Source organism: Orycteropus afer, unplaced genomic scaffold (assembly GCF_000298275.1).
Source record: "Orycteropus afer afer isolate SDZICR_OR568_19922 unplaced genomic scaffold, OryAfe1.0 scaffold00020, whole genome shotgun sequence".
NCBI lineage: Eukaryota > Metazoa > Chordata > Mammalia > Tubulidentata > Orycteropodidae > Orycteropus > Orycteropus afer.
In genome coordinates this window covers 1056604-1084104 of record NW_006921607.1, presented here as the reverse complement: position 1 = coordinate 1084104, position 27501 = coordinate 1056604, and the positions used below count along the sequence as shown (strand labels likewise).

At 44.2% G+C, this 27501-nt stretch overlaps 1 protein-coding gene across 1 annotated transcript in view; it reads left to right on the top strand.

The window, feature by feature from the left end:
• Window positions 1–8861, top strand: part of ATRN (attractin) — a 267433-nt gene extending 258572 nt beyond the window's left edge. Inside the window, exons 28-29 of the mRNA XM_007959994.2 lie at window positions 6351–6465; window positions 8737–8861. Coding sequence (XP_007958185.1) covers window positions 6351–6465; window positions 8737–8861 — 240 coding nt within the window. The remainder of the gene's footprint in view (window positions 1–6350; window positions 6466–8736) is intronic.
• Window positions 8862–27501: the final 18640 nt, after the last annotated feature.

Sequence of the window (27501 nt, the reverse complement as noted above, 5' to 3'; positions counted from 1 at the left end):
TTCTGATTTGCTTGTCAGTATTGTGTGGCATAATACTTTAAAACTTTTACTTGAAACTAGCTAAGTCAAACTGTAGTTCTTTATAATTATATTTTGGGGATTTTACTTAAAGGGGCAAAATAATAATTCACTGTGTATTTTGTGGAAAATAAATATTTCTAATAAAAAAAAAAAGACGAAGCGTGATAAAACTTTGGAAAATGATGACATACTCTGGGGAGCCTGGCCATGCAACAGCTGTATCCTAAACCAAACGTACGAAAGCATGAGTGAGCTCATGGGAAGTAGGTGACGTCTCCAGGAATTGTCCTGCTTTCCCTCCCCCAAAAAAGGGCAAACCGTGAGCCAAAACTTAGAATCGTGAGTTGTATAAGCGGTTCCAGACTGGTAACACACCACGACTCCCAGCTAAAGTGGATGCACAGCCTTTCTATAGGAAAACACCCCCAGTTCAGCCAGTAGGATTCTCACAGATCAAGATCAAGCAATCAAGGATTACCAAGGACAAAAGGAGGCAAGCCTACATGAGTTAAAAGTCAGCAGAAACGTTGTTGTTGTTGTTAGGTCTCGTCGACCTGTCTCTGACTTATAGCGACCCTACTCCACGGAAGAAAGACAGGGCAATCTACTTCTGTAAAGATTTACCACCTCGGAAACCCAAAGGGGTCGCTATGAGCCAGAATTGACTCGATGGCAGGAAGAATAAATAATGCATTTAGACAGTACTAGATGTTAGATGTTAGAATGGACAGCTAACAAATATAGTTTACCTCACATCATACACAAAAACTAACTAAAAATGGATCAAAGACCTAAATTTTAAACTTAAAACTATAAAGTTCCTGAAAGATAATATAGAAACAAAGCTAAAGGTACTAACTTATGGCATAAATACACTATCAAACATTACAAAATAGGTAGACAACAAAAGATAAACTGGATAATTGGGACCTCCTAAAAATTAAATACATGCTTATCAAAAGACTTTACCAAAGGAATAAAAAGAGAACCTACAGACTGGGAAAAAATATTTAGCAATGACATATCTGAAAGGACTCTGATCTCTGAAATATATAGAAAACTTCAACACCTCAACAACAAAAATCAGTCAACCGAAAAATGAGCAAAGGACATGAACAGACACTTCACTAAAAAAGACATTCAGGTGGCTAACAAGATAAAGAGATGCTCACAAGCATTAGCCATTAAACAGACAGACAACAACAACAAAAAAAAAACACTGCCATCAAGTCAATTTCAACTCATAGTGACCCTATAGAACAGAGGAGAACTGCCTGATAGGGTTTCCAAGACTGTGAATCTTTGCAGAAGCAGACTGCCTCATCTTTCTCCTGCATAGTAGCTGGTAGGTTCAAACTGCTGACCTTTTGATTAGCAGCTGAATGCTTTAACCACCAGAGCGTCTCATTAGCCGTTTGTTGTTGTTGTTATGTACCATCGAGTAGGCCCAACTCCTAGCGACCCCTCCTTGGGTTGCTGAGGCAGTATCACTGTGGAAGTAGATTGCCCAACCTTCCTTCCGAGAAGTGGCTGGTGGATTTGAACCGCCAGCCTTCTGGTTAGCAGTCAAGTGCCTTAGGCACTATGCTGCCGGAGCTCCTCATTAGCCATTACAGAGTTGCAAATTAAACTACAAGGAGATACTATCTCACCACTCCCCTACTACCCTCACCCCAGCAATGGCACGGATCAAAAAGACAGAAAAAATTCTGGCAAGGCTGTGGGGAGATTAGAACTGTCATATACTGCTAGTAGCATTGTATAATGGTATAACCACTATTGGAAAATAGTATAGTGCTTCCTAAAAAAGGTAGAAATAGAAATCCTATGTGATCCAGAAATCCCATTCCTAGGTATATATCCTAGAGAAATAAGAGAACTGTCACAAATGGACATATACACAGCCATGTTCATTGCAGCAGCATTCACAATAGCAAAAAGATGGAAACAACCTAAGTGTCTGTGGTAGTTCAGTTTGTGTGTCAACTTGGCTGGGCCTGGTTGAATGGCTGGGCAGCTGGATGTAGTATTCCCCATGATGAGACTGGTAATAAACTAACTCCATGTAGAATCTACTGGGAGCAGCTGAGTAGCTGCCTTAGGGAAGGTGGTCTGCGCCTTGTACATAAGCAGAAGCCTTGGGGACTGGTCTCTAGCCTATGGCACCCTTGGACCCTGCATGTAGCGGTGTCATTGTTCAGCAGCCTGCCATGCTATGCCGACCTTGGGACTTACAATGGACTTGAATTAATGGCCTGCTGTGTGGTTTGGTAACATCGGGATTGTGCCATTTTATTTATCGACCTTGGGCTTGTTAGCCTCAGCAGCCAGTAGCTGCTTGAGTGAAGAGATGCCTCCAGCTTCAGTGGGCTAGAGCAAGAGGCAGAGCTGAAGCCCAAGGTTGAGGGGCTTTCACACAGCCCCTAGAGCCTGGCACTTTGAACTTGGACTTAAAGCCTCCAAACTAAGAGAATAAACTGCTGTTTGTTAAGGACATCCCATTTGTGGTATATCCTTGTGAGAGTGGCACTAGGTAAACAGAACAGTGTCCATCGACAGATAAATGGATAAACAAAATACAGAACATGCACACAATGGAATACTAAGCAACCATAAAGAATAATGATGAGTTCTAAAAATACAATGTGGATGAACCTGGAGGACATTATGCTGAATGAAATAAGTCATTCACAAAAGGACAAATATCATCCTCACTTAGAAGTAACATCATAACTGGTTTTCCCATTTCTGACATTTCACCCATTTCGTCAGTTCCCTGTGCCTCAGCAGAGTAGAGCAGTACTGGCAATGATTTTCTTCCCCTGAATTAAAGAAATGGATTGATGATATGTTGGGGGATGTAGTAGGCAAAATTTTAAAGTTGGCCCCTCAGACTCCTGTTCCATGATTATCCAGTCAAACCGTATTCCAGGTATTGCTACAAAGGAAGTTTGCAGATGTAATAAAAGTCCCAAGATAGATGTCCTTGAGGTGTAGAGAGAGTTTTCTCCAACTAGTGGCAAAAGAGGAAACCAAAGAGATCCAAAGCCTGAGAGGGACTGGAAGCACCGCCACTGGTTTGAAGATGGAGGAGGCCACCATGTAAGAAGGAATATAGGTGGCCCACGGCTAACAGAAAACAAGGAAATGGGAACCTCAGATCCACATTCTCAAGGAACTGGATTTTGTCAACAACTTGAATGAGCTTGGAAGTGGGTTCTTCCCCTCCAGATAAGAGCCCATTCTGGCCAACATTTTAACTTCAGTTTTGTTAGATCTTGAGCAGAAAACTGTACAGAATCCACCTAGACTTCTGAATTACAGAACTGTGAAATAGTAAGCAGGAGGTGTTTTAAGCTACGGAGTTTGTAGTAATTTGTTCCATAACAATAGAAATAATATAGAGGGCATCTTTGAAAACTACATCCAAAGCAAAAGAAAATACAGACCTACTTTTCAGAGCCACACACATCCAAAGAGTAGATGTGGAAGCCATCTGGTTAGCCGTTGAGCTCTTACAAGTGGTGAGCAGATCTACTTAGTGTTTCAAGGACAGCGGAAACATTTTCACATTTTACAAAGTATCCCTATTTCTAGATCTGAGTTTGGGCCACATATGCAGAACCATCTGACATACCTACCAAAGGAAGGTAGCCAACAATACCATTCCTCTCACTGATGTTACGTGATTGTTATTAACTTTAATGCATCATTTTCATGATCTTAAAAACTGTATTGTAACATTTTCTATGTAGCGTGGTGCCTAAGGCACTTGACTGCTAACCAGAAGGCTGGCGGTTCAAACCCACCAGCCACTCCTCAGAAGGAAGGTTGGGCAATCTACTTCCATAGTGATACCACCTCAGAAACCCAAGGAGGGGTTGCTATGAGTCGGGTCCAACTGAACAGCACATAACACCAACAACAACAAATATAAATGGAAGCCCAGATGGCACAGTGGTTAATAGCTCAGCTGCTACCCAGGTCAGTGCTTGGAACCCACCAGCCACTCCATGAGCAAAGAACCAGGAAATCTGCTCCTTTAAAGATGACAGTGGTGGAATACGGATGTATGTATATGTATGTATGTGTGTGTGTGTATACATATATACACACACACGCACGTGCGTGCACACACACACATATATATATACACATATATATTCATATATGCCCAAGGAGGGGTCACTATGAGTTGGATCCGACTTGACGGCACTGGGACGGACTGTCAAGTCCATTCTGACTCATAGCTATTTCCACTGGTTTTCCAAGGTGATAAATCTTTGGAAGCAGATTGCCCTATCTTCCTTCTGCTGAGTGGCTGGTGGGTTTGAACCACCAACCTTCTCATTAGCAGTCAAAAGCCTTAGGCACTTCGCTACCAGAGCTCCTTCTGTAAAGGTTACAGATGGGAAAACCTATGGGGCTGTTCTAACCTGTCACATTTGGCCACTATGATTCTGAATTGACTCCACAGCACACAACAACAACAATCTAAATAGAAACAAAGCAAAGTTTGCTTAATAATACTTTCCATGAAAGCATGTATTATGTTGCAACAATTCCAAAAATGCTATATATTTTTAAATAATTCTTAAAAATAATTTTATATTCCAAAATAATTGCAAAGATAGTCCATAGAGTTCTTACATAAGCCCTCCTATATTCCTTTATTATTAATATCTGATATTGACACACTACTATTAACTAAGAAGACTGGCAGTTCAAACCCACCAGCACTCCTTGGAAGGAAGATTAGGCAATCTACTTCCATAGTGATACTGCCTCAGAAACCCAAGGAGAGGTCACTAGGAGTTGGGTTCGACTTGAGGGTCAAACATCCAACAACAAACAGCTATTAACTAAATTTCTCTACTTGGATTTTAATAGTTTTCCCAAATAACCTCATTCTTTTCCAGAATCGTATCCAGAGTGACACACTGCATTCAGTTGTTATGACTCCTCAGGTTCATCTGGTCTGTGAGAGCCTCTCAGTCTTTTCTCCTTTTCTCATTATTTTGACAATCCTGAGATATCCTGCTCAGGTGTTGTGGTAGTTATGTTTGTGTGTCAATTTGGCCGGGCCTGGTTTTGAATGGCTGGGGAGATGGTGGTAGTTATTCCCCATGATGAGACTGGCATTCAGCTCCATGGTGGGATCTACCACAAGTAGCTTTAGGGATATGGTCTGCTTCCCATATATAAGAAGCAGCTTTGGGAATGGTCTAGCTTATGGCATGCTTGAACCCTGCATGTAGCTGTGTCATTGTTTAGCAGTCTGACATGCTCTGCCAATCTTGGGACTTTCAATGGACTTGAATCAATGGCCTGCCATATTATTAGTGGACCTTGGGCTTGTTTACCTCAGCAGCCAATAGCTGCCTGAGTGAAGAGAGGGCTGGGAGCAAGAGGTGGAGCTGAAGCCCAAGGTTGAGGGGCTTTCACACAGCCCTAGAGCCTGGCCCTTGGAACTTGGACACCTAGCCTCCCAAAACTCTAAGAGGATAAACTCCTGTTTATTAAAAACATCCCATTTGTGGTATATTTCTGTTAGGGCAGCACTAGGTAACCAAAACAGATGTCATATAGAATGCACCCCAATCTGAGATTGATGTTTTTCTGATGATTATATTTGGAGTTCTGTGCTTTTGAACAGACTATCCAACATAAATGAAAACACAGGAATCAAATAGACTGCCTCTATGGAGGGGCAGTGGAGAAGCTCAGGATCATCAGTCAGAACAAGGCCAGGAACTGATAGTGAAACAGACCATCAGTTGTTCCTATGCAAGTTTAAATTGAAGCTGAAGAAAATTAAGTCAGTAAGAGCCAAAATACAACCGTGATTCTGTCCTACCTGAATTTAGACACCGTCTGAAGAATAGATTTGACACATTGAATACCAGTGACCAAAGACCAGGCAAGTTGTGGGATAACATCAAGAACATCATCCATGAAGAAAGCAAAAGGTCATTTAAAAGACAGGAAAGGAAGAAAAGACCAAAATGGATGTCAAAAGAGACTCTGAAACTTAAAACTCTTAAAAACTGTGATGTAACTTTTTCTATATAGCGTGGTGCCTAAGGCACTTGATTGCTAACCAGAAGGCTGGTGGTTCAAACCTACCAGCCACTTCTCGGAAGGAAGGTTGGGCAATCTACTTCCGTAGTGATACTGCCTCAGAAACCCAAGGAGGGGTCGCTGTGAGTCAAGTCCAACTTGACAGCACATAACAACAACAGAATTGATGGTCCTTGTAAGCACCAAATGACCATTACTTTGTCTGTGTATGTTAAAGCTTTAAGTAATTCTTTATCTTCTTCCACCAGACTGTTCCCAAGCCCATTGCATTGGAGCCATGTTTTGGCAACAAAGCCGCTGTCCTGTCTGTGTTTGTGAGGCTCCCTCGAGGCCTCGGTGGAATCCCTCCTCCTGGACAGTCAGGTGAGTAGATGGGGGTTGAGGCAAACGTGGTTTAGGCAGGAAAGGAGCTGAATATTGGGACTTCCCTTTCTTTAAAAAAAAGAACTTGGAATAAAGGGAATATGGATTAGTACTTACCTCTCATCATTGTAAGGATTCCGTTAAATAATTCTATTTGTCACTTATGTTCCCCAAGCTATTTTCCCTGAGGTCCCCATTCATTTCCTAGGGGGAAAGTTTGGGCTTCTCTTCAGTCACCAGCTTCCTCAGCCTTTCAGTGGTAGTTGACGCTTCCCATCACACCGTCCTTTGCTGCCAGTATTTCTGGTTCCCCTTTGCTGTAACTGCTCCTTTCCTGTATTATTTCCGCCTTCAGACTCCTAAATGTAAGCTTTCTCGCCCTTCACTCTGTACACTCTTCCTCATCCATCTTATCTACCCTCCTGGCTTCCAGCTATCGCCTCAAAGCTACTGTTTCTCAAATTGGTATTTCTAACGCTACCACATTTCTCTTGCTTTTTCACTCCATTTTAAGTTTAAGCATAAACAATGATTATAACAACATAAAGGAACTTTTTGAAAATTTACTCACAGTTTGACCATCCTGACTCCCAACAGTGTTCATTTGTCCTATTTCTTTTCCAGCCCTTATCAGTTATTAATTGAAATTATTAGATGGATATCATTTTTAATCCTTTTCCGTGTAACTATCATGGGCATTTCTACAGCTTGTAGTGTTGTTAGATGCCGTCAAGTTGACCCTGACTCATAGCTACCCACCAACAGCACAAAACGCTGCCCGGCCCTGCACCGTCCTCACGACCATTGCTCTGTTGGCGCCCGTGGCTGCAGCCACCATGTCAGTCCATCTCCTTGAGGATCTTCCTCTTTTTCACTGACCTTTTACTTCATGAGCATGATGTCCTTTTCAGGGATCGATCCTTTGTGGTAATATGTCCAAATCGCATCTACTGTACCTTTGCTATGACAGTTGCTCCTTGTTTTATATCCCCCGTTGTGTGCCAGACACAAAACCAAGCACTTTACGTAATAGTAGTTTGCCCATAAGAGCTACTACCCCCCGTTCCATAGGCTTAGCAGTGCAGAGTAACAAGCTCTCATAACACAGCTCCTGAGGACCTCTGCAGAGATCTGAGCCAGGGCTGCCCGATGTCCACACAAGTTATGAACCAAACTCCTTCAGAACTATGCCTTCCCTAATAAATGTCAAGTTAATCAGTTACTAATACAGAAAGAAAATAGAAGGCAAAGGTGGGAGTAGAAATGGTGTCATGAGAGTGAAAGGTAATCATTATTGATCACTAGCTACCAGCCAAATACTATTCTGGGTACTTAACACAGATTCACTCGTTGGCTCCTCACAACCCCGTGCTGCTGTTATCCTCATTTTACAAATGAAGAAACTGAGGCTCAGAGAGGTAAAGGAGCCCTGCTAAATCCAGAGCCTGTGCCCAGAGTCTTCCCTGACTGTATCATACTGTAGATTTTAAAATAACGGATGCTGAGTGAGCAATGTGGGATGGCTCTGAGTCTTCTTGGGAGGAGGGTTGCGCTTTCTTGGTAGCCTTTGGGTGAAGCCTGTCTGCAATCCCATTTGAATGTTCCTCCGACCAGACAGAGCACTTTGCTTCATTGATCTGCTGAAAAAAGAAGCCACACCTTTTGTGCAAAAATTCAGAAGGTGTAAGATTATGAAACCCTGAAAGGATATACAAAAACTAACAGAGGTTGCCCAGGCAACCTGAAGGGGTTAGGGCAGAGAGGAAAATAGGGTAGACCTAAGACTTTTACCTGTATACCTTCCTTTTTTTTTTTTTTTCCCAGCACCATGGATATGTGAAAATAATTTTTTAAATTATTTTTAAAGCAAGCTGCTCCTTGATTATGGATTTTGACAAAAGAAGTGCTGTCTGCTCCCACCAAACCAGTATGACAGGCCCCTGTATCTTCCTAAGGTTTATTTCCTGCCCCTCTGGAGTGCATTTATCTATAAGAGCCTTTAGTGTTCTGGTCATTTCTTGATTATTCAAGATAGCAATACGATGTTGTGTGAAATGTCTAGATGGTTCAGATTTCTTAGTACTACATAATAATGGAGAACAAAAGAGATGATATAGCTCTCGGGTAAAACTATGTATGTGCATTGTTACTTGTTCCATATAAGTATGAACTGTTTCTGCTGCCTTTTTCTGGAAATAGTAAAACAGTGATAAAAACGAGGACAGGGAAGCAAGCTGCGCCTGAGCATGTGCTCCCTCTGTGTGTTCTCAGGTCTCGCAGTGGCCAGCGCCCTGGTGGACATCTCCCAGCAGATGCCCATAGTGTACAAAGAGAAATCAGGAGCAGTGAGAAACCGGAAGCAGCAGCCCCCTGCACAGCCAGGAACCTGCATTTGATGCTGGGGCCAGAGACTCTCCCATGAGCAAGCAAGAGCACGCGTGTGTCCTACCAGAGCCGTCTGCAGGGGAGGGAGCAGGCAGGGAGCGGTGGTGCGCACAGGCAGAGGACTGGAAACACTAGCATCCACCTCATCTGCATGATCACAGGCTTTCTTTGACGGTTTCTCCCATCTGTGTCCCAGCATCTAACCTCTTTCTTTTGCATAGGAAATAATCGACTGAATTACAGATCCAAGGATGATCCAGTTGTTGTGGAGGAGGCCAGTGTAGAGCCAGGGAGAGAGCTAAAAGTGACACTCAGGTTCACTTGTAGAAAACTGTTCGTGGGACTGTCTCAACTGTGCAAAAAACAAAAGATGGAGTGTTTACAAGTAGACTTGGTCATCAGTTGTTCTTGAACATGGTCTTTTAAAAACTAGTCAGATGAATTAACTTGTTTTCATCTGAAGCCTGCTATCTTTTTTAAAAGATGTGCTGTTTATTCTTGCAGGACTTAGGCAGTTACCTCTCTACCAGGGAGTAGATTTTCCTAGTTGAGAATAGTAATGGTCCATCTCTTTTGAATTGTATCAAACTAGGATAGAACGGGGACTATTTTGATGTCAAGGCCAGCAGTGTTACTTAGAATGTAAACTGATATAATAGATAGTTTTCTAAAGCAATTTGGTTAATTTACTCTTAATCCACTTGAAATTCTCTCTCCTCTCATACACACACACACACACACAGACACTAAGTGCCTAGACTTCAAATAGATCTAGCAATTGGAAAGTTAGTAAGCCTAAGTTTTTACATAATTGCAATCCTACAATTCTTGTAAAATTTAAACAGCAATCATTGGCAGTCTACTCTTTTTCTAAAATCCGATTTGCAGCCAGGAAAGAATTTTCCCACCCCAAGGAACATTTAACTGAGCAGCGGGAACTAGGAGGAGAGCAGAAATGAACTAACTGTGAAAGTTCCTGTTTTAATTGTGGTCAGCATGCTCACCGTAAATAAGGTGTGATCCCCACCTGCCACCCTGTGCCCTGCCCCTGAGTCCCATGGCCTCCTCCTGCCAGGGCACTACAGAGGGGACTTGCTCATGGTAGGTATCTCCCTTGAGCAGAAAAGAGCCCTGAGAGCACCTGGGACCCCTGGACGCAGAGCAGCTCTGTGCTGCTTTCGCCTGCTCTGGCTCATGGGTCATTCCCGGGCCGAGGTAGAATGAGACGGTTCCAGGAGAGCCTGGAGAAGGGCCCAGCACGGTTTGCCCTCTTTCCCCTGAAGAGAGGCTTGGCCCACCCATCCTCCTTCCCAGACCAAGGTGGTGGCTATAGAGAGAGCAGGTGAACACCGATAAAGAAGAAAAGCACATGGAAGAAAGGCCAAGGAGGGACAACTGTGCCAAACGGGAGATGATCAGGTTTGGGAGAGCAGGGCCAGGTCTGTTAGCTGCTTTCCTCCACAGGCCCTGCCCGGCTGGCTCGCTTCCGGTCTCTGGTGCTTTGTGTCCTGGTGTTAACGCAGCAGCCTCCCAAGGTCTCTCTTCTGCTTCAAAATCTGGAATTCTCTGGCATTATCCCTCTGGGATGGACTTCTGGACAGCACTTCTCAAGCTTGTGAATTTGGAGAAATTAATACCCAAAAGAGCAAAAACTGCAGCATTTCACTTTCAAATGCAGTGCTTACAGAGGAAGTGTTACCTTCTTCCCAACACTAACCTTGCCCCCATGACGCTTTCCCTGGGAAGATGTTTTCAAGGTTTTTGAAAAACCATAAAACACTATCTAATGCACAAAACACCTCTACTTTGAGACTGACCTCTCAAAAAGCTGCTTTTTCACATCATTGTTAAAGAGCAGACAGTTCTAGGAAAGAGCCCTCCTCTTACAAGCTCCCCACATCCCTGCTCCAGAAAGGACATGACACCCATGGAGAGCCTGCAGTGGACTGGCCCTTCCACTCCCTACTTACCACCGGGCCTTTGGCGAAGAAAGAGGGAGGCCACTGGGGATTGTCCTCCCTCAAGAAAAAAACCTTGTTTGTTCAAAGAACCAGCTTCCTTTGCCAAAGAGGTCTCTTTCCCCACATCCATCCCATGCTGTGAAATAACATGCACCTTGACCTGCAAGCCACCTGGTTCGTTTATTCGTTGTTCTTTGTATTTTAAGATAATGTTTATTTTTGGAAGGAAGGAAGGAGCAAGTGAAGTTCAATTCTACTCCAGCAGTGGGGAAACGGCTGAATCCCTGCTTCTTTGCAGCCACAGCAAGCAGCTTCCTCCAGGCTCGGGCAGAGGAAGAGAGGCCGGGAGAAGGGAGCTCAGCTTAGAGCCGGTTACCAAGAAGGAAGAGGTGGTCACCTGGTAATACGGCACAGGAGAGCCTGTATATAAATTAAAATAGTCATGAGAACATTGATCTTGCACTTGTACATAAGTATACAGTAGTGTCCAGAATGTTCAGACATTTGGAGTGTACATACAACAGAAAAATATCTTAAATGTATTTTTATTAAATATAATGATGTCTCACTTTCACCTGACATGTTCTGGTGCCATATACTAGACATCCAAGTTCTGTGAAGTCTTCTCATTGGGCCCTGATGTTGATAACTGAGCCATGAAATGCATCCCCACGTGTTGATGTGTTCACATGCGTCTGGCTCCAGTTTGATCACTTAAAACCAGGATCACCTACATACGATGAAATGAATCTGTTTGAACAGCAGTCTGTGAGGAGACACGAAGGAAGCAGGAGCCCATGTCACCTCTGTCCCTGCAGTTGGCTCGGCAAGTGCATCGTGGATCTTGCTGCCAGGCTCTGGGCGCTGGATGGTGAAGATGACCAATCTCGTCCTGAGGAATATTTCTCTTAGTCTTTAAGTTCAAAGACTATAGCCTGTGGGAACCTGATTTTTCCAAAGGGTTTATCCAGCTGCATTTTTTTGTATTTCTGTCTAAATTTTAATGGCCATTTCCCAGGACCATTGTTTCTACTACAGATTATGTCTTTGGGTACTGAAAAACAAGGGTGGGCTTACAGGGCTAATTTGTTGATAAGAGCTCCTTTTTTCCCATGGAGAACGTCACACTCCACCGCCAACGCAAACTCCTGTCCATCCTGTTCCCCCCACCTTACACATAGGGGAGAAGCCTGAGCTTGCCTGAAGAGGATCACCTGTAAAAGGTAGGAGGAGGTGTAGGGAGAAGACAGCCATCTGTCCTGAGCTAACCAGCCCTGAGACTACAGAGGAAGTGCGGCCAAAGACTGCAGACTGTCAGCAACAGGAAGAAGGGAGACCTGAGGTACAGGGTGGATGCCCTGGGAAAGCTGGAGCCCATAAAGAGACCAGAGCACTATCCAGAGAAAAAAGACACTCTCTTTCAGAGCGTCCTGTCCTTTAACTTGATGGAGTGTATTTGGGGAAGGAGTGGGGTGGTATTTTCACAAACATCTTTGATCCTTCAGTTTCATGAACTCCTCCATTCATTCAACAAATATTTACTAAGCACTTACTAACTTGAGCTAACACTAGGACAGTAACCAAGATGGGGGTAAAAAAAAAAAAAAAAAACAGAAGCAAGCCCTTTAGAATTAACAACAAAATCCAACTCCTCAAACCCGTCATCCCAGGAGGTCTTTCCTTACGGTCATTTCTATGAGAAGTGTCCCCTACCCCCCAAAGACTGAACCAGGGGCAGAGGTCTCCCACCCTTAGGGCCTGCACTGGCTCTCATCTGAAATGTGTGTTTACCCAATATGTCAGACTTGGCCCAAACCATAAATATCTGCAGTAGATGGTTTCTAGACAGACCCATTATGAGCCATTTCCCGCAGTGAGTCACTAACAGGAGTAAAAACCCCACCTGCAGGGGCTGGGTCAGAGAGGGGAGAAAAACTGGAGCCTTCTCTCTTACAGGCAATAACAGAACCGACTTAACAGTAACTCTGAATTTGTGCACAAAACATTCTGAACACTAGTGAAGCCTGTTCCGTTGCCCTAATTGTGGCTCTGGAAATGTTTTTGTTCTACAGTTATTTACAGTTTTTTGTTTGAACTCGAGCTTAGTTTGTTAATATGTATAATTTAGCATCTCTTGCACTCATGTAAATATGGAGTAAGTATTGTAAACTATCTCATTGCTGGGGGTTGTGGGTGTTATACATACATTTAGGACTGCAATTTTTGGTATTTTTTGTATTGTAAAATAACAGCTAATTTAAGCAGGAACAAGAGAATTAAGGGAGGTCTGTGCATTTTAAACACAAATGTGAAGGACTTGTATATAAACAAAAATAAATACTATAATACAAACTTCCTTCTGAAAAAAAAGTGGGCTTTGTCCTGTGTTTCATTTCTATTTTGTTGTATTTCTTTTTACATTTTGATCATTAGAATCTTCCGAATCAAAAAAGAAAAAAAAGGTTTGCCAGTTTCAGGCTGCCTCAGAGGAAGCGTTTGCTGTCCAGAAAGGTGTGAAGCTTTCTGCGGGACAGTGCCTCAGACATTTCTCCAAAGTGAAATTTGGCACTAGTGGCCATTGAAACTTAGGATGGGGCATCCGCTACAGCCTTACTCAGCCTGCGAGTGGGCTTCCCGATGTCCCCAGGATAGCCTGTGTGTATCTGAGAAACAATAGAGCTGAGCTTGTTACCAGCAAGTGGATTCTAACTCAGGGTGACCCTATGTGTATCAGAGTGGAACATGCTCCATAGGTTTTCTTTTTTTTTTATTATTGTGATTTGAGTGAAGATTTACAGAGCAAATTCACTTTCCATACAGCAGTTCACATGCAATTTGTCTCATGACATTGACCACAATTTACCACAGTGCAACAGCTCCCCTCCCACTTCCTCCTGAGCTCCATAGGTTTTCAATAGCTGACTTTTCAGACATAGATCACCAGGCCTTTCTTCACGGTATCTCTGGGTAGACTTGAACCTCCAACCTTTCATAGCAACTAAGTGCACTAAATGCCTACAGCACAGACTCAGTGCTGGGGAAGGAGAAGCTCTAGCAGGGGCTTGAGAAAGAGGTCTAGGGACACAGGGATCCCAGGTCCAAACAATAGTATTGACAGTTACCTGCATGAGTCACTCCACTAACAGTGTGATTCCTCTTGATCTTTCAGCCTCTTGGCCTCCTCATTGGTCCCTGAGTGTTTCTCTAGGTTTTCCAAGCTGCTCTAGTGGTGTAGTGATTAATGTATTCAGCTGCTAACCAAAAGATAAGCTACTTCATGGGAGAAAGATAAGGCAGTCTGCTTCTGTAAAGGCTTAAAGCCTTGGAAACCCTATGGGGCAGTTCTACTCTGTTCTGAAGGGTCACTGTGTTGGAATCGACTCGGTGGCAGTACATTTGGGTTTTTTGGTTTAACTGTAAGGTGTGCTGAGAGGCTTTGTCTTAGTCATCTAGTACTGCTATAAGAGAAATACCACAAGTGAGTGGCTTAAAGAAATGATTTATTTTCTCACAGTTTAGGAGGCTAGAAGTCCAAATTAGAGCACCAGCTCTAGGGGTTCTCCACTCTGGGGAAAGTCCTTATCCCTTGGTTCCTTGAAAGTCTTCATGTGGTGAGGCATCTATTGTCCCCCAACTTTGCTCTCACTTGTTTAATCTCTTTACCTCTCAAAAGAGGTTGACTTAAAATGTACTTTAAACTAATCAAAAAAACAACACTGCCATCGAGTCAATTCAACTCATAGTGACCCCTCCTTGGGTTTCGGAGGCGGTATCTCTATGGAATTAAATTGCCCAATCTTCCTTCTGAGGACTGTCTCATTAATACAACAAAGAAAATCCATTCCCAAAAGGGATTATGTGTACAGGTGTCATGGGAACTATCTAAGAAGGTTAAAACTTCCTGCTGAATAGGTAACAGCAGCCCAAAAAACCTTCCCAGAGGCGTAGGCAGAGAATTGAACGTTTATTTAGAACAGAAACAGAATCAGGAGAGAAAGGATTTAAAAGATAAAGCAGGTTTGCAAATGTTGCTAGCAATTCAGTGTCCAGTGGCGGCAGGCCAGAATGGATCCAAGATGACCGCTAACCCCTCCCATTTTTGTGGGGATGTTTATACTCACATTTAAGGAATTGAGGATAGGAGCTACGTGACTGGCCTCAGACTCAGTGGCACCAGGTCTCGATTGGGAGGGGGCCCTGGACCACCACCTGTTTGTGCTCTGATAAGACGCTGCCAGCTAGCAAGCTTTATTGCTTAAAACTATGCTAAGAACTATGCTAAGGGGAGCTCTGGGAGCATAGCGGCTATGCTACCAGACTATGACTGCTAACTATGACTGCTAACCAGAAGGCTGGCGGTTCAAACCCACCAGCCACTCCTCGGAAGATGGGGCAATCTACTTCCGTAGTGATACTACCTCGGAAACCCAAGGAGGGGTCACTATGAGTCAGGTCCGACTCGATGGCACATTATAGCAACAGCAACATGCTAAGGACTAGTTAATACATTACAGCAAAGGTGGTTGATGCATGACAGGGAGGGAGAAGGAAAATAAATGGCTTGCAGTTCTTACTAGCATTGCTAAATAAGATGGAATCTGAGATCCATTTTGGAGGGTTGCAGTTACTGATCATACAACAGGTATGCTGTTGTTGTGTTAGGTGCTGTAGAGTCAGTACAACAGAGTGAAACATTGCCCAGTTCTGCACCATCCTCAATTGTTGCTGTCTGAGCCCACTGTGTCAGTCCATCTCAATGAGGGTATTCCTCTTTTTCGCTGACCCTCTACTTTACCAAGCATGAAGTCCTTCTCCAAGGGCTGATCCTTCCTGATAATGTGTCTCGAGTACGTGAGATGAAGTCTCGCCATCCTCACTTCTAAGGAGCATTCTGGCTGTACTTCTTCCGAGACATGTTTGTTCTTTCTTCTAGCTGCCCATGGTATATTCAATATTCTTCACCAACATTGTAACTCAAATGCATCAATTCTTCAGTATATCTTATTTGGGAGCTCTGGTGGTGTAGTGCCTAAAGCGTTTGACTGCTTACCAGATGGTTGGCAGTTCAAATCCACCAGTCACTCCTCGGAAGGAAAACTGGGCAATCTACTTCCATAGAGACACCACCTCAGAAACCCAAGGAGGAGTCACTATGAGTCAGACTCCATTCAACAGCAGTAAGTTTGGTTTGTTTTTTGGTTTTATAGCTTATTTATTGTCCAATTTTTGCATGCATATGAGGCAACTGAAAAAACCATGGCTTGAGTTCAGGCGCACCATTAGTCCTTCAAAGTGACATTCTTTTCAACATCTTAAAGAGGTCTTTTGCAGAACATTTGCCCAATGCAATACATTGTTTTATTTTTTGACTGCTGCTTCCATGGGTGTTGATTGTGAATCCAAGTAAAATGAAATCCTTGACAATTTCAATCTTTTCTCCATTTATCATGTTGCTTATTGGTCCAGTTGTGAGGATTTTTGTTTTCCTTATGTTGAAATGTAATCCATACTGAAGGCTGTAGTTCTGTAATCCATACTGAAGTCTTTGTTCTTCATCAGTAAATGCTTCAAGAAACAAGTCTTTGACATTGTTAATGAGGCTTCCTCCAATCCTGATGTCATGTTCTTCATATAGTCCAGCTTCTCAGATTATTTGTTCAGCATACAGGTTGGGTAAGTATGGTGAAAGGATACTATTCTTTTTTGGTTACCTTGTGCCACTCTAACAGAAAAATACCACAAATGGGATGGCTTTAACAAACAGGAGTTTATTCCTACAATTTTTGGAGGCTAGAAGTCCAAGTTCAAAGTGCCAGGCTCTAGGGGTTGGGTGAAAGAAAGCTCCTCAACCTTGGGCTTCAACTCTGCCTCCTGCTCCCGGCCCACTGAAGCTGAGGGACTTTGTTCACTCAGGCAGCTGCTGGCTGCTGAGGCTGACAAACCAAAGGTTGACAAGTAAAAAGGCATAGTCCCAATATCACCCAACAACATGGCAGGCCACTAATTCAAGTCCAGAAAGAGTCCCAAGATCAGCAGGGCATGGTGGGCTGCTGAACAATGATTTGGCTACATGCAGGGTTTAAGCATGCAAAAAAGCTGGAGACCTTCCTCAAACTGCTTCTTATATACTAGAAGCAGACCACATCCCTAAAATAGTTACCCAGCTGTTCCAGTAGATTCCACCATGGAACTGATTGCCAATCTCACCATGTGGAATAACTACATCCAGTTGCCCAGCCATTCACTCAACCAGGCCCAGCCAAGTTGACACTCAACCTTAACTACCACAAACCTGATGCACACCTTTCCTGATTTTAAACCATGCAGTATCCCCTTGTTCTCTTTGAATGACTGCCTCTTAGTCTGTGTACAGATTCTGCATCAGCACAATTAAGTGTTCTGGAATTTCCACACTTTGCAGTGTTTTCCAAATTTGTTATGATCCACACAGTCAAATGCCTTTGCAAAGTCAGTAAAACACAGGTAAACCTCATTCTGGTATTCTCTGCTGTCAGCCAAAATCCATCTGACGTCAGTGATATCCCTCATTCCGTGTTCTCTTCTGAAGCCAGCTTTCATTTCTGGCAGTTCTCTGTCGATGTACTGCTGCAACTGTTTCTGAATTATCTTCAACAGAATTTGCTTGTGTGTCATATTAATGAAATTGTTCAACAATTTTTCCATTCTCAATCACCTTTCTTTAGGATGGGCACAGATACGGATCTCTTCATCATTGGCTAGGCAGCTGTCTTCCAAATTTCATGGCATAGACAAGTGAACACCTCCAGCACTGCGTCCATTTGTTGAAATATTTTAATTGGTAGGTATCAATTCCCGGAGCCTTGTTTATCACCAATACCTTCAGTGCAGCTTCGACTTCTTCCTTCAGTACCATTGGTTCTTGATCATATGCCACCTCCTGAAATAGTTGAACGTTGGCCAATTCTTTTTGGTACAGTGACTGTGTATTCCTTCCATCTTCTTTTGATGCTTCCTGCGTGTTCAATATTTTGCCCACAGAATCCTTCAATAGTGCAACTCAAGGCTTGAATTTTTTCTTCAGTTCTTTCAGCTTGAGAAATGCCAAGCATGTTCTTCCCTTTTGTTTTTGTAACTAACTCCATGTCTTTGCATATTTCATTACAATAGCATCCTTTGTCTTCTCAAGCTGCCCTTTGAAATCTTCTGTTCAGCTGTTTTACTTCATCATTTCTTCCATTTGCTTTAGTTGCTCTTCATCCAGAGCCAGTTTCAGGGTGTCTTCTGACATCCATTTTGGTCTTTTAACCACAGTTGTAGGGTTAGTATTTACAACACATATTTTGGGGAGACACTGTTCAATACCTAACAGGCTTAGACTTCTGTGGCCACAGCGTTGTCATTGGTTTTGAATTTTTGATGAATTCATTTCTATTCACTAAGCCACCTTTGTGGGCCTTCTGTGGTTTCTGTCCTCAGAATGCAGAAGGGCCAGAGCAGTGTTGTGGGAGCTGAGAGCACTTCTTATTGAAAGGAAGAGGAAACACAAGGAGCAGGCAATCCCACAAGGGAGGGTAGACAAGGGGTAGGGCCTGGGGGAGCGGCTGGAAGCCTGGAGGAGACCTGCCCACAGGAACTCGGGTCTGGATGAGGGAAGGAAAAGACAACAGTGGTGGGACCCGTTCTGGGGAGGGCAGTGGAGCTATCAACCTGTTTCTGGCAAGATAAAACCTGGGTCTTAACGGGTATTATGGCAGAGACAATCCTGTGTGTTCAACACACTGTTCTATTTTGCTATTGGACCCACAGCTCAACATTTTCCAGGTCCGTTGGAGTGAGATTAGAGAAACTGTGAACTGACATACACAAATCCCAAGCTTGGTACAGAAAATATTCCCACATGGAAGCCTCCCTAGAAGCCACATGTTGAGGATGTTGGAGGAAGCTAGAAGCCACATGTTGAGGATGTTGGAGGAAGCTAGAAGCCACATGTTGAGGATGTTGGAGGAAGTGTGGATCCCTGAGTCACTTGGAGGGCAGCCACCCAACCAGCAAGAGCTGTGCTGGTCTTCACATCACTGAAAAGTGAACTTACTTGGCTGACCCACTGAGATTTGGGCAGTTGTAACAACAGTCAGCTTTTCTTACTCTCACTAATATAATACACAAGTTGGTACTGTGAAGTATAATGCCACTGGAACCCAAATCTAAAATATGTGGGATTGGCTTACTTACTGGCCAAGTGGCAGAAAACAGCTGCAGCAGGCTGAACAGCTGGTGATACCTGTCAGCGGAGGGCAAAACATCAGGTAAGGTTGTTGTGCCTCACAATTTAGAAAGCAAGAGACTGTCTACAGAATGTGCCTCTACGGGAAGAGGTTTGACTAAAGCAGAATGTGGTTTGTGTTGATCGTATTGGCTGCTTTTAGCAAGGCATCACAAGAAAGAGTTGCATTCAAGAATGAATTAATAACTGGGCAGCTGACAAGCTGAAGGAAAGATGGAAGGACAGTCCTGAAATCCAAAGCCTTGCAGTGTTGGAAAAGCCAACTCCTTCTAGTCTCCAAACAATAACAAAAGTGTTATGAATTACGTCCCCAAAAAAGTTATGCTGAAGTCCTATCCCCTGTACCTATAAATATGATTCTTTTTGGAAATAAGAGGTTTCTTTAGTTATGTTAATGAGGTCATACTGGAATAGGGTGGGTCTGAAACCTAATCCTGAGTGGTGTCAGGGGGGAGAGAACACATGAGGACCCACTTACAGCCAAGAAACACCAGGGCTACTGATAAGGAAGGACCCTCCCCTAGAGCTGATGCCCTGATTTAAGTTTCTGTTTGACTGCTAACCAGAAGGCTGGCAGTTCAAACCCACCAGCCACTCCTCGGAAGGAAGGTTGGGCAATCTACTTCTGTAGTGATACCGCCCCGGAATCTCAAGGAGGGGTAGCTATGAGTCGGATCCGACTCAATGGCAGTGGGTTTGGTTTTGGTTTGATTTCTTTAAGGCCACCCCCTTTATAAGGTATTAGTTGTTGTTGTTGTTGTGGAAATGTGGAAGCACTAGGTAACTAAGACAAGGTGGGATTTTAGAAAGCTTGTGAACATCTAGCCAGCTTCTGGCACAGTTGGCTTTTCTGGTCCCCAAAGCACATTTCACTCTTCTTCCCCACATGGAACACATGTACTCTATCTCAGAGGGACAATACACTGTCCCATTCAGTCCCTGCCTCCAGCTCAAAGTTCAGACCTCCAGGTGAAATGCAGTTGCCCTTAGATGGCTCTTTGAAGTTCTCCCAGTGCTGAATTAACAAGACAGTTTGTATCCCACCCCACCCTCACATGCCCACCTAACAGTGTAGAGTCTAGGGCAGGACACCCCCAACAGACTCTACCATACACTGAGAGTTCACACAGTGGCTTGGCCTAGGAGGGAAAATCATCTAAGGGAGTGGTCTTCCCATTTGAGCTGGTAACCTCAAGACCATCACCTTGCGGGAGAGGCACACAGGTGAGGAAGCAAAGAAATAAAGTAGACCCGCCTAGAAGAAAATGAAGTCAGTCAAAATTGTAGTAAGGTTTTCAGGGAATTATGTTGCCAAAGAAACCATGACCCTGGCCTAAAAAAAAAATTGTGGAAACTTTAAAACTCCAGAGAGCAGAACTGGGCCAGATCAAGGAACTTCCCCACCTGGAGGCTGGGCCCAGCAGGATTTTAAATTTGCTGTAAACCAGTGATTGCTGTGTGCCCGCATCCTCCAGCTTCCTGTATGGTAGAGTTTGTTGGGGTGTCCTGCCCTAGACTCTACACTGTTAGGTGGGCATGTGAGGGTGGGGTGGGATACAAACTGTCTTGTTAATTCAGCACTGGGAGAACTTCAAAGAGCCATCTGAAGGCAACTGCATTTCACCTGGAGGTCTGAACTTTGAGCTGGAGGCAGGGACTGGATGGGACAGTATTGTCCCTCTGAGATACAGTACATGTGTTCCATGTGGGGAAGAAGAGTGAAACGTGCTTTGGGGACCAGAAAAGCCAACTGTGCCAGAAGCTGGCTAGATGCTTTGTATACCAGTCTCCTCTTCCTGAGTCCACAGCTTCATGTACTGCCCAGGCCAATGGCAGCTGAGTGGAGCCATGTAGTCAGTCTTTCCAAATGGTGTGCTGCATCCTTGTGGAGGCAGTTAAGACTGAATGTGTCTCCTCCATCATCTCTCTCAACCGCATAGGCTCATGCTGAAAATGATAGTGCCACAGGATCAAAGAAGCCTGGGTCCCTGGATGACTTTGTGGAACAGAGTCTTATAGATGAAAGGTAGCAGAATTATATATCTTTTATTCCCCTGCCTACTGAGTTAATTATCATTCCTCTAGATTTATTCATCTTGTCATTCAACAAATTTTATTGAGCACAACAGTGCTAGGCATTGTCTAGGGACTGGGGATTTAGTAGTGAGCAAAACACAAAATTCCATGTCTTTGTGGAGCTTTCAGTCTAGTAGGGGAGCCAGATAATAAATCAAATGCCAGATGGTAAGTTCTATAAAGAAAAATAAAAGTAGAGTGGGGGGTACAAAGTGTTGGGGGATTGCTCCTTTATGTGGTGTGATTGTGGAAGGCCACTCTGAAAGGGTGACGGCTGAACAGAGAGCTGGATGAAGTAGGGGAGCAGCAGGCATACGGATGTCTGTGAGGGAATCATTCTAAGCTGAGGAAACAGCATAAGTAATGTGTTTGAGCAACAGCAAGGCAGTGAGGGTGTCTGGAGCAAAGTGGGCTACAACAGAGGTGGTAGGAGTTGAGGGTGCAGCCAGGTCGTGTGGGGCAACAGTTCTCAGTGACCACAGTACTGCCAACCTAAGGACATTTGGAAATACATAAGGGCAATTTTGATTATTGTAATGACAAGAGCAGCAGTCAAGAAATCAAATGACATACTGCACTGGGCCAATCTGCTGCAAAAGACCTTTTTAAAGTGCTGAAAAGCAATGATGTCTCTTTGAAGACTAAAGTGCACCTAACCCAAGCCACGGTATTTTCAATCGCTTCATATGCATGTGAAAGCTGGACAGTGAATAAGGAAGACCAAAGCAAAGTTGATGCTTTTGAGTTGTGGCAAAGAATACTGAAAGTACCATGGACTGCCAGAAGAACTAGCAAATCTGTCCTGGAAGAAGTGCAGCCAGAATGCTCCTTGGAAGTGAGAATGGCCGGACTTTGTCTCACCTACTTTGGTCATGTTGTCAGAATGGACCATTCCCTGGAGAAGGATATCATGCTTGGTAAAGTGGAGGGTCAGCGAAAAAGGGGAAGGCCCTCAACAAGATGGATTGACACAGTGGTTGCAACGATGGGCTCGGGTGTAGCAGGAACTGTGAGGCTGGCACAGGACTGAGCAGTTTCATTCTGTTGTATATAGGGTCGCTGTGAGTTGGAGCTGACTCAACGGCACCTAACAATAACAGCACAATGATGAGAGGGAGTTCCTGGGTGATGCAAACCAAAAGGTTGCCGAAGCAACTTGAAAGAAAGGCCTGGAGATCTACTTCTGAAAAATCAGGCATTGGAAACCTTACGGAGCACAGTTCCACTCCGACACACGTGGAGTTGCCATGACTCAGCACCCACTCTACAGCAACGGATTAATGAAGAAGGCACTGTTGTGATTAAGTGGGTGGAGCCTGAAGGTAGGTATCCTGTGATGTGTAGAACCGCCTGCACAACAAGGACCTAGCCTGCGTCCCACATGCTTTTCAGACATCTTGCCACATGTTTGTGTAGGAGAAAAATCTTTGTAATTATTGAGCCTCAAACTTAACTCTGTTAGACTTATCATCTCAAAGTTTGGAGAGCTGGTTTAAAATTCAGGGAGTTTTTCAGAAATGCAACTGCTGTGCAAATCAAGGAAAAACTGAACTTTATTTAATTTTTTTTTTTCCAAACGTCACCAAGAGCCAGTCATCAGTTTGGGAACTTCTGACACGCGTGGCAATGGCATTCCTGAGTCCTCAGCCCCAGCCCCAGCTGGGTCGCATCTGAACTGACACATCCGAACACTGCAGCCCCGCATTACTAGTGTGTAACATGCATGGCCACAATTCCCTTCCACCCAGTGTCTCCAACACAAAAAGGAAGTAAGACCAGATGACCTCGAAGGCTGTACGAAGTGTGCTGGAGAGGGAGGACCAGGATGGGCTATGGCTAAAGAGGCCCTTCAAGGGACGGCAAGCTTATTTGTAGTGCTCTTCCTTCTACCTCGGGCCTAGCAAGCACTTCCATGTGCCTATGCACTGCGCCCTGTGTGATGGATGTGGACATGGTTTTCTGTCCCCTCTGGATATTGCAAACATGAAAGTGACCATAGTGGTAAGAATTTTGCCAAAGGAAGAGACCCACAAGCTCAGACCACAAGAGGATATGCAGGTGTCTCCCTGTTGGAGCCCTGCTCTCTGCTTCCTGGGGCCAGGCTATCCATTAGGAACTGGTCTGCAGAACTCAGGACTCTTCCGTACTTTTTTTCTGAAACGTGTCTCTTGCTACTTAGCTAATGCTTAATGGGCAACCATAAGGCTTGTTTGTTTGTTAGTTTGTTTTAATATGGTTGGGGGGTTAATTGTTTCAATTTTAAAGCTGTTAAATTCACTTCAATTGGAATTGATTTAAAAAAAAAAAAAAAGATGCCCCTCACACTCCATCTTGGGCTTTCCTCCTCATTTGCATCATCCAGGTTCCTGAGTTTTTGGGTGTATTTTATTTTCATGTGTGTGCACGCATCTTAATATTTCTCTCTGTATCTTCTGCCTTGAACTTGAGCCTCCTTTTGGTTCAGGGTGACGGCTCCCTGATAGAGCCACTTCCCAAGACATCCTCAGGCCTGCTGCCAGCAAGGCAGCACCACGTCTTGGGCTCCCGTCATGAGCATGTCAGGCTTACCAACAAGCTGCTGTCTGGCCAGGGGGCCCTCTCCTGAAGCCCTGTGCAGCCTGTGTCCTCCTAACTCTGCAAATGTCACTGGTCTGTCACTTCTTGCAAAAGTGAGCAGGTTCTGTGAGTATGGTGTGGCTTAACGCATGTTGGGAGGGCAGCGTTAGGTAGAAGGAGAAGCAGTGAGCCATTTTCCACATCAACTTTCCACCAAGACATTAGGCTCCAAGCCAGAGTGGGCATGAATGAACCATGAAATTTCCACCAATAAATCCATAGATGTTTCCATTTCCAGCATCTTTCCGTCTCACCCCCAGACACCTGCCGGCTAGGGGCTCAATGTTGGCAACAGGTAGCAGAGACGTCATCACAGGGATGTAATCAAGGGTCAGGACTGCACTCTCCAAGAGTATGCACAAGAGTATGACAACAACCAGGAAACCTGACAGGACACTGAGGTTGAAATCAAACATAGAGGAGCAAGGCAGGAACCGTCACTGGTTGTGGGGGCCACAGTGGGATGCAGCTTCAAGGTGTTTGGTCAGATTAACACTGTGAATTAGCCAGGTCAGCGCCTCTGGGTGGTGCAAACACTAACAGAATGCTCAGCTGCTAACAGAAATGAAGGAGGTTTGAAGTCACCCAGAGGTACCTCAGAAAAAAGTGGTGATCCACTGCAAAAAGCCAGCCATTGAAAACCCTGTGGAGCACAGTCTGTTCTGACACTCATGGGGCCACCATGAGTGAGAACTGACTCAATGCAACAGGAAACGAGCTAGGACCTTTTTAGACTGAGGTGACTGAAACTGAACTGTAACCAACTGTTTTAGTTACTTCAACAGCAGTGAGTTTGGTTTGGTTTTTGGTTTAGTGCCCCTCTTGACAGGAATATATACCAAAATGGGATGGCTTGAACAGTTTATTCTCTTACAGAGAAGTCCGAGTTCCAAGTGCCAGGCTGTAGGAGCTGGGTGAAAGCCCCTCAACCTTGGCCTTCAGTTCTGCCTCTCACTCCTGGCCCACTGAAGCAACAGGGATCTCTTCACTCAGGCAGCTGCTACCTGCTGAGGCTGACAACCCTAAGGTCAACAAGTGAGAAGGCACAGTCCTGATATTATCAAACCACACCACAGGCCATTGATTCAAGTCAATTAAAAGTCCCAGGATCAGCAGAGCATAGCGGCCTGCTGAATGAAGACATGCAGGGTTCAAGCGTTCCAAAAAGCTGGAGACCTTCCTCAAAGTTGCTTCTTATATACTGGAAGCAGCCCATATCCCAAAAGCAGCTACTCAGCAGCTCTAGTAGATTCCACCATGGAGTTAATTACCAATCTCACCCTGAGGGATAACTACATCTAGCTGCCCAGCCATTCAACCAGGCCCAGCCAAGTTGACATACAACCTTAACTAACACACCAACTTTGCTAACAAAACTACAGGAAGGTCAACTGACCCCAGGGACAGCAAGACCTTGGGCTTTGGCTTCCCTCAACCCCTCTTCTCTCCCTCTGCTTCTCTCTCCAGAGTTCTCTGGTTTCATGACAGCCTCAGGTCTACCAGATGGGGATGTTCACCCTGGGAAAAAGCAGAGAGCCTGGCAGTGGGGGTCACTGTGAGCTGCACCCAATAAGAGCACTTATTTTCCTTTACAAATTGCTTGATGTTAAAGAGACTCCGTTTGGTTAAACCCAGCAGGTGAGTTGGAGAGAACTGCTAAAGGAAGATAACCAGCCACACCATGGAACAATTTTCAAGTAAGTTTTGCTGATGTTTTTCTTCCCAAACTTTTGGAAGGTATATTCATATACATATACATATATGTTTTTATATATAAGAAGCATCATGATAAATGGAGAAAAGATTAAAGTTGTCAAAGACTTCAAATTGCTTGATTCTACAATCGATGCCAATGGAAGCAGCAGTCGGGACATTAGACAACATATAGCACTGGGCAAGTTGCTGCAAGGGACCTCTTTCAAGTGCTGAGGAGCAAGGATGTCTCCTTGAGGACTAAGATGTGCCTGTTACAAGCCTTGATATTTTCAGTCACCTCGTATGCATGTGAAAGCTGGACAGTGAATAAGGAAGACTGAAGAAGAACTGATGCATTTGAGTTGTGGTGCTGGTGAAGAAGGCTGAAAGTACCGTGGACTGCTAAAAGAACTAACAGATCTGTCCTGGAGGAAGTGCACCCTAAATGCTCCTTGGAAGTGAGAATGGCCAGACTTCGTCTCACCTACTTTGGTCATGTTGTAAGAAGGGACCATTCCCTAGAGAAAGATGTCATGCTTGGTAAGGTGCAGGGTCAACAAAAAAGGGGAAGGCTCTCAACGAGATGGATTGACACAGTGGCTGTGACGACGGGCTCAAGTATAGCAAGGATCATGGAACTGGCATGGAGCCAGGTGGTGTTTCATTCTGCTGTACATAGAGTCACTATGAGTTGGACACGACTCAACAACGCCTAACAACAAAAATATATATGTATGTGTATATGTACACATACGGCAGTGTGTGTGTGTATATATATACATATAACAAAAGAAAACCCACTGCCATCGAGTCAATTCTGACTCATAGTGGCCCACATTGGACTTCTGAGATGGTAAATCTTTACAGAAATAGATTGCCCAGACTTCCTTCCACAGAGTGGCTGGTGGGTTTGAGCCACCAACCTTCTGGTTAGCAGTAAAATGCCTTAGGCACTATGCCACCAGAGCTCCTTTATATATATGTGTGTGTATGTATATGTATGTGTGTGTGTGTGTATATATATATATATATATATATATATATATATATATGCATTTTTAAAAAAAACACCTCACTAACATCAAGTAGATTGACTCATAGCGACCCTCCATTGGGCTTCAGAGGCTGTAAATCTTTATGGAAGTAGACTGTTCCATCTTCCTCTCACAGAGCAGCTGATGGGTTTGCACTGCTGACCTTCAGGTTAGTAGTGAAATGTCTTATCCAGTATACCACCAGACCTCCTTATATGTGTGCATATGTGTGTGTATACATATATGTGTGTGTATACATATATGTGTGTATATCCAGATTACTATATTTTATATGCTTTTTTCAAAATACCTATATTTTACTCTAATTATTGGAATCAAAAATTGAGAGAGTTTAATAACTCTCTTGCAAAGGTAAGTAATTTAAAACTCTCACTGCCATCAAGTCGGATCTGACTCATAGCGACCCCTCCTTGGGTTTCTGAGGCGGCATCACTATGGAAATAGATTGTCCAACCTTCCTTCCAAGGAGTGGCTGGTGGTTTGAACCACCAGCCTTCTGGTTAGCAGTCAAATGCCTGAGGCTCCATGCCACCAGAGCTTCCAGTAAATAATTTAGCAGATATTTAATTTGGTACTTGGGCCACCCTTTGATCACTGTGATCAGGGCAAGGTGGGGCTTTCACTTCCCTGCCATGCTCCCCAACACACTTACAGGCTGTCCACTCGTGGGTGGCAGAGGACATACCCTCTTCTCTGTAAAGTGGCAATGGGTTATATATATCCTTTACTCTGCTCAACACTCCTTTTTCCTCTGGAAAACTGTCCCTCCCCATTCCATGTCATGCTGATGGGCTGATGTCATTCCCAGACCATAGGAAGAGGCACATAACTCCTGCTGGACCAATTAGGGTCTTGCCTGGGATGAGTCCATGAATGCTGGGGGAAAGAGGTGCCTTTTTTTGCCAAGACTGCTAAAAGGGGTGGGACTGTATCAACCAGGGCCTATATTTGGCTGCAGAAACCTGGGGAGAAATTGGCTCAA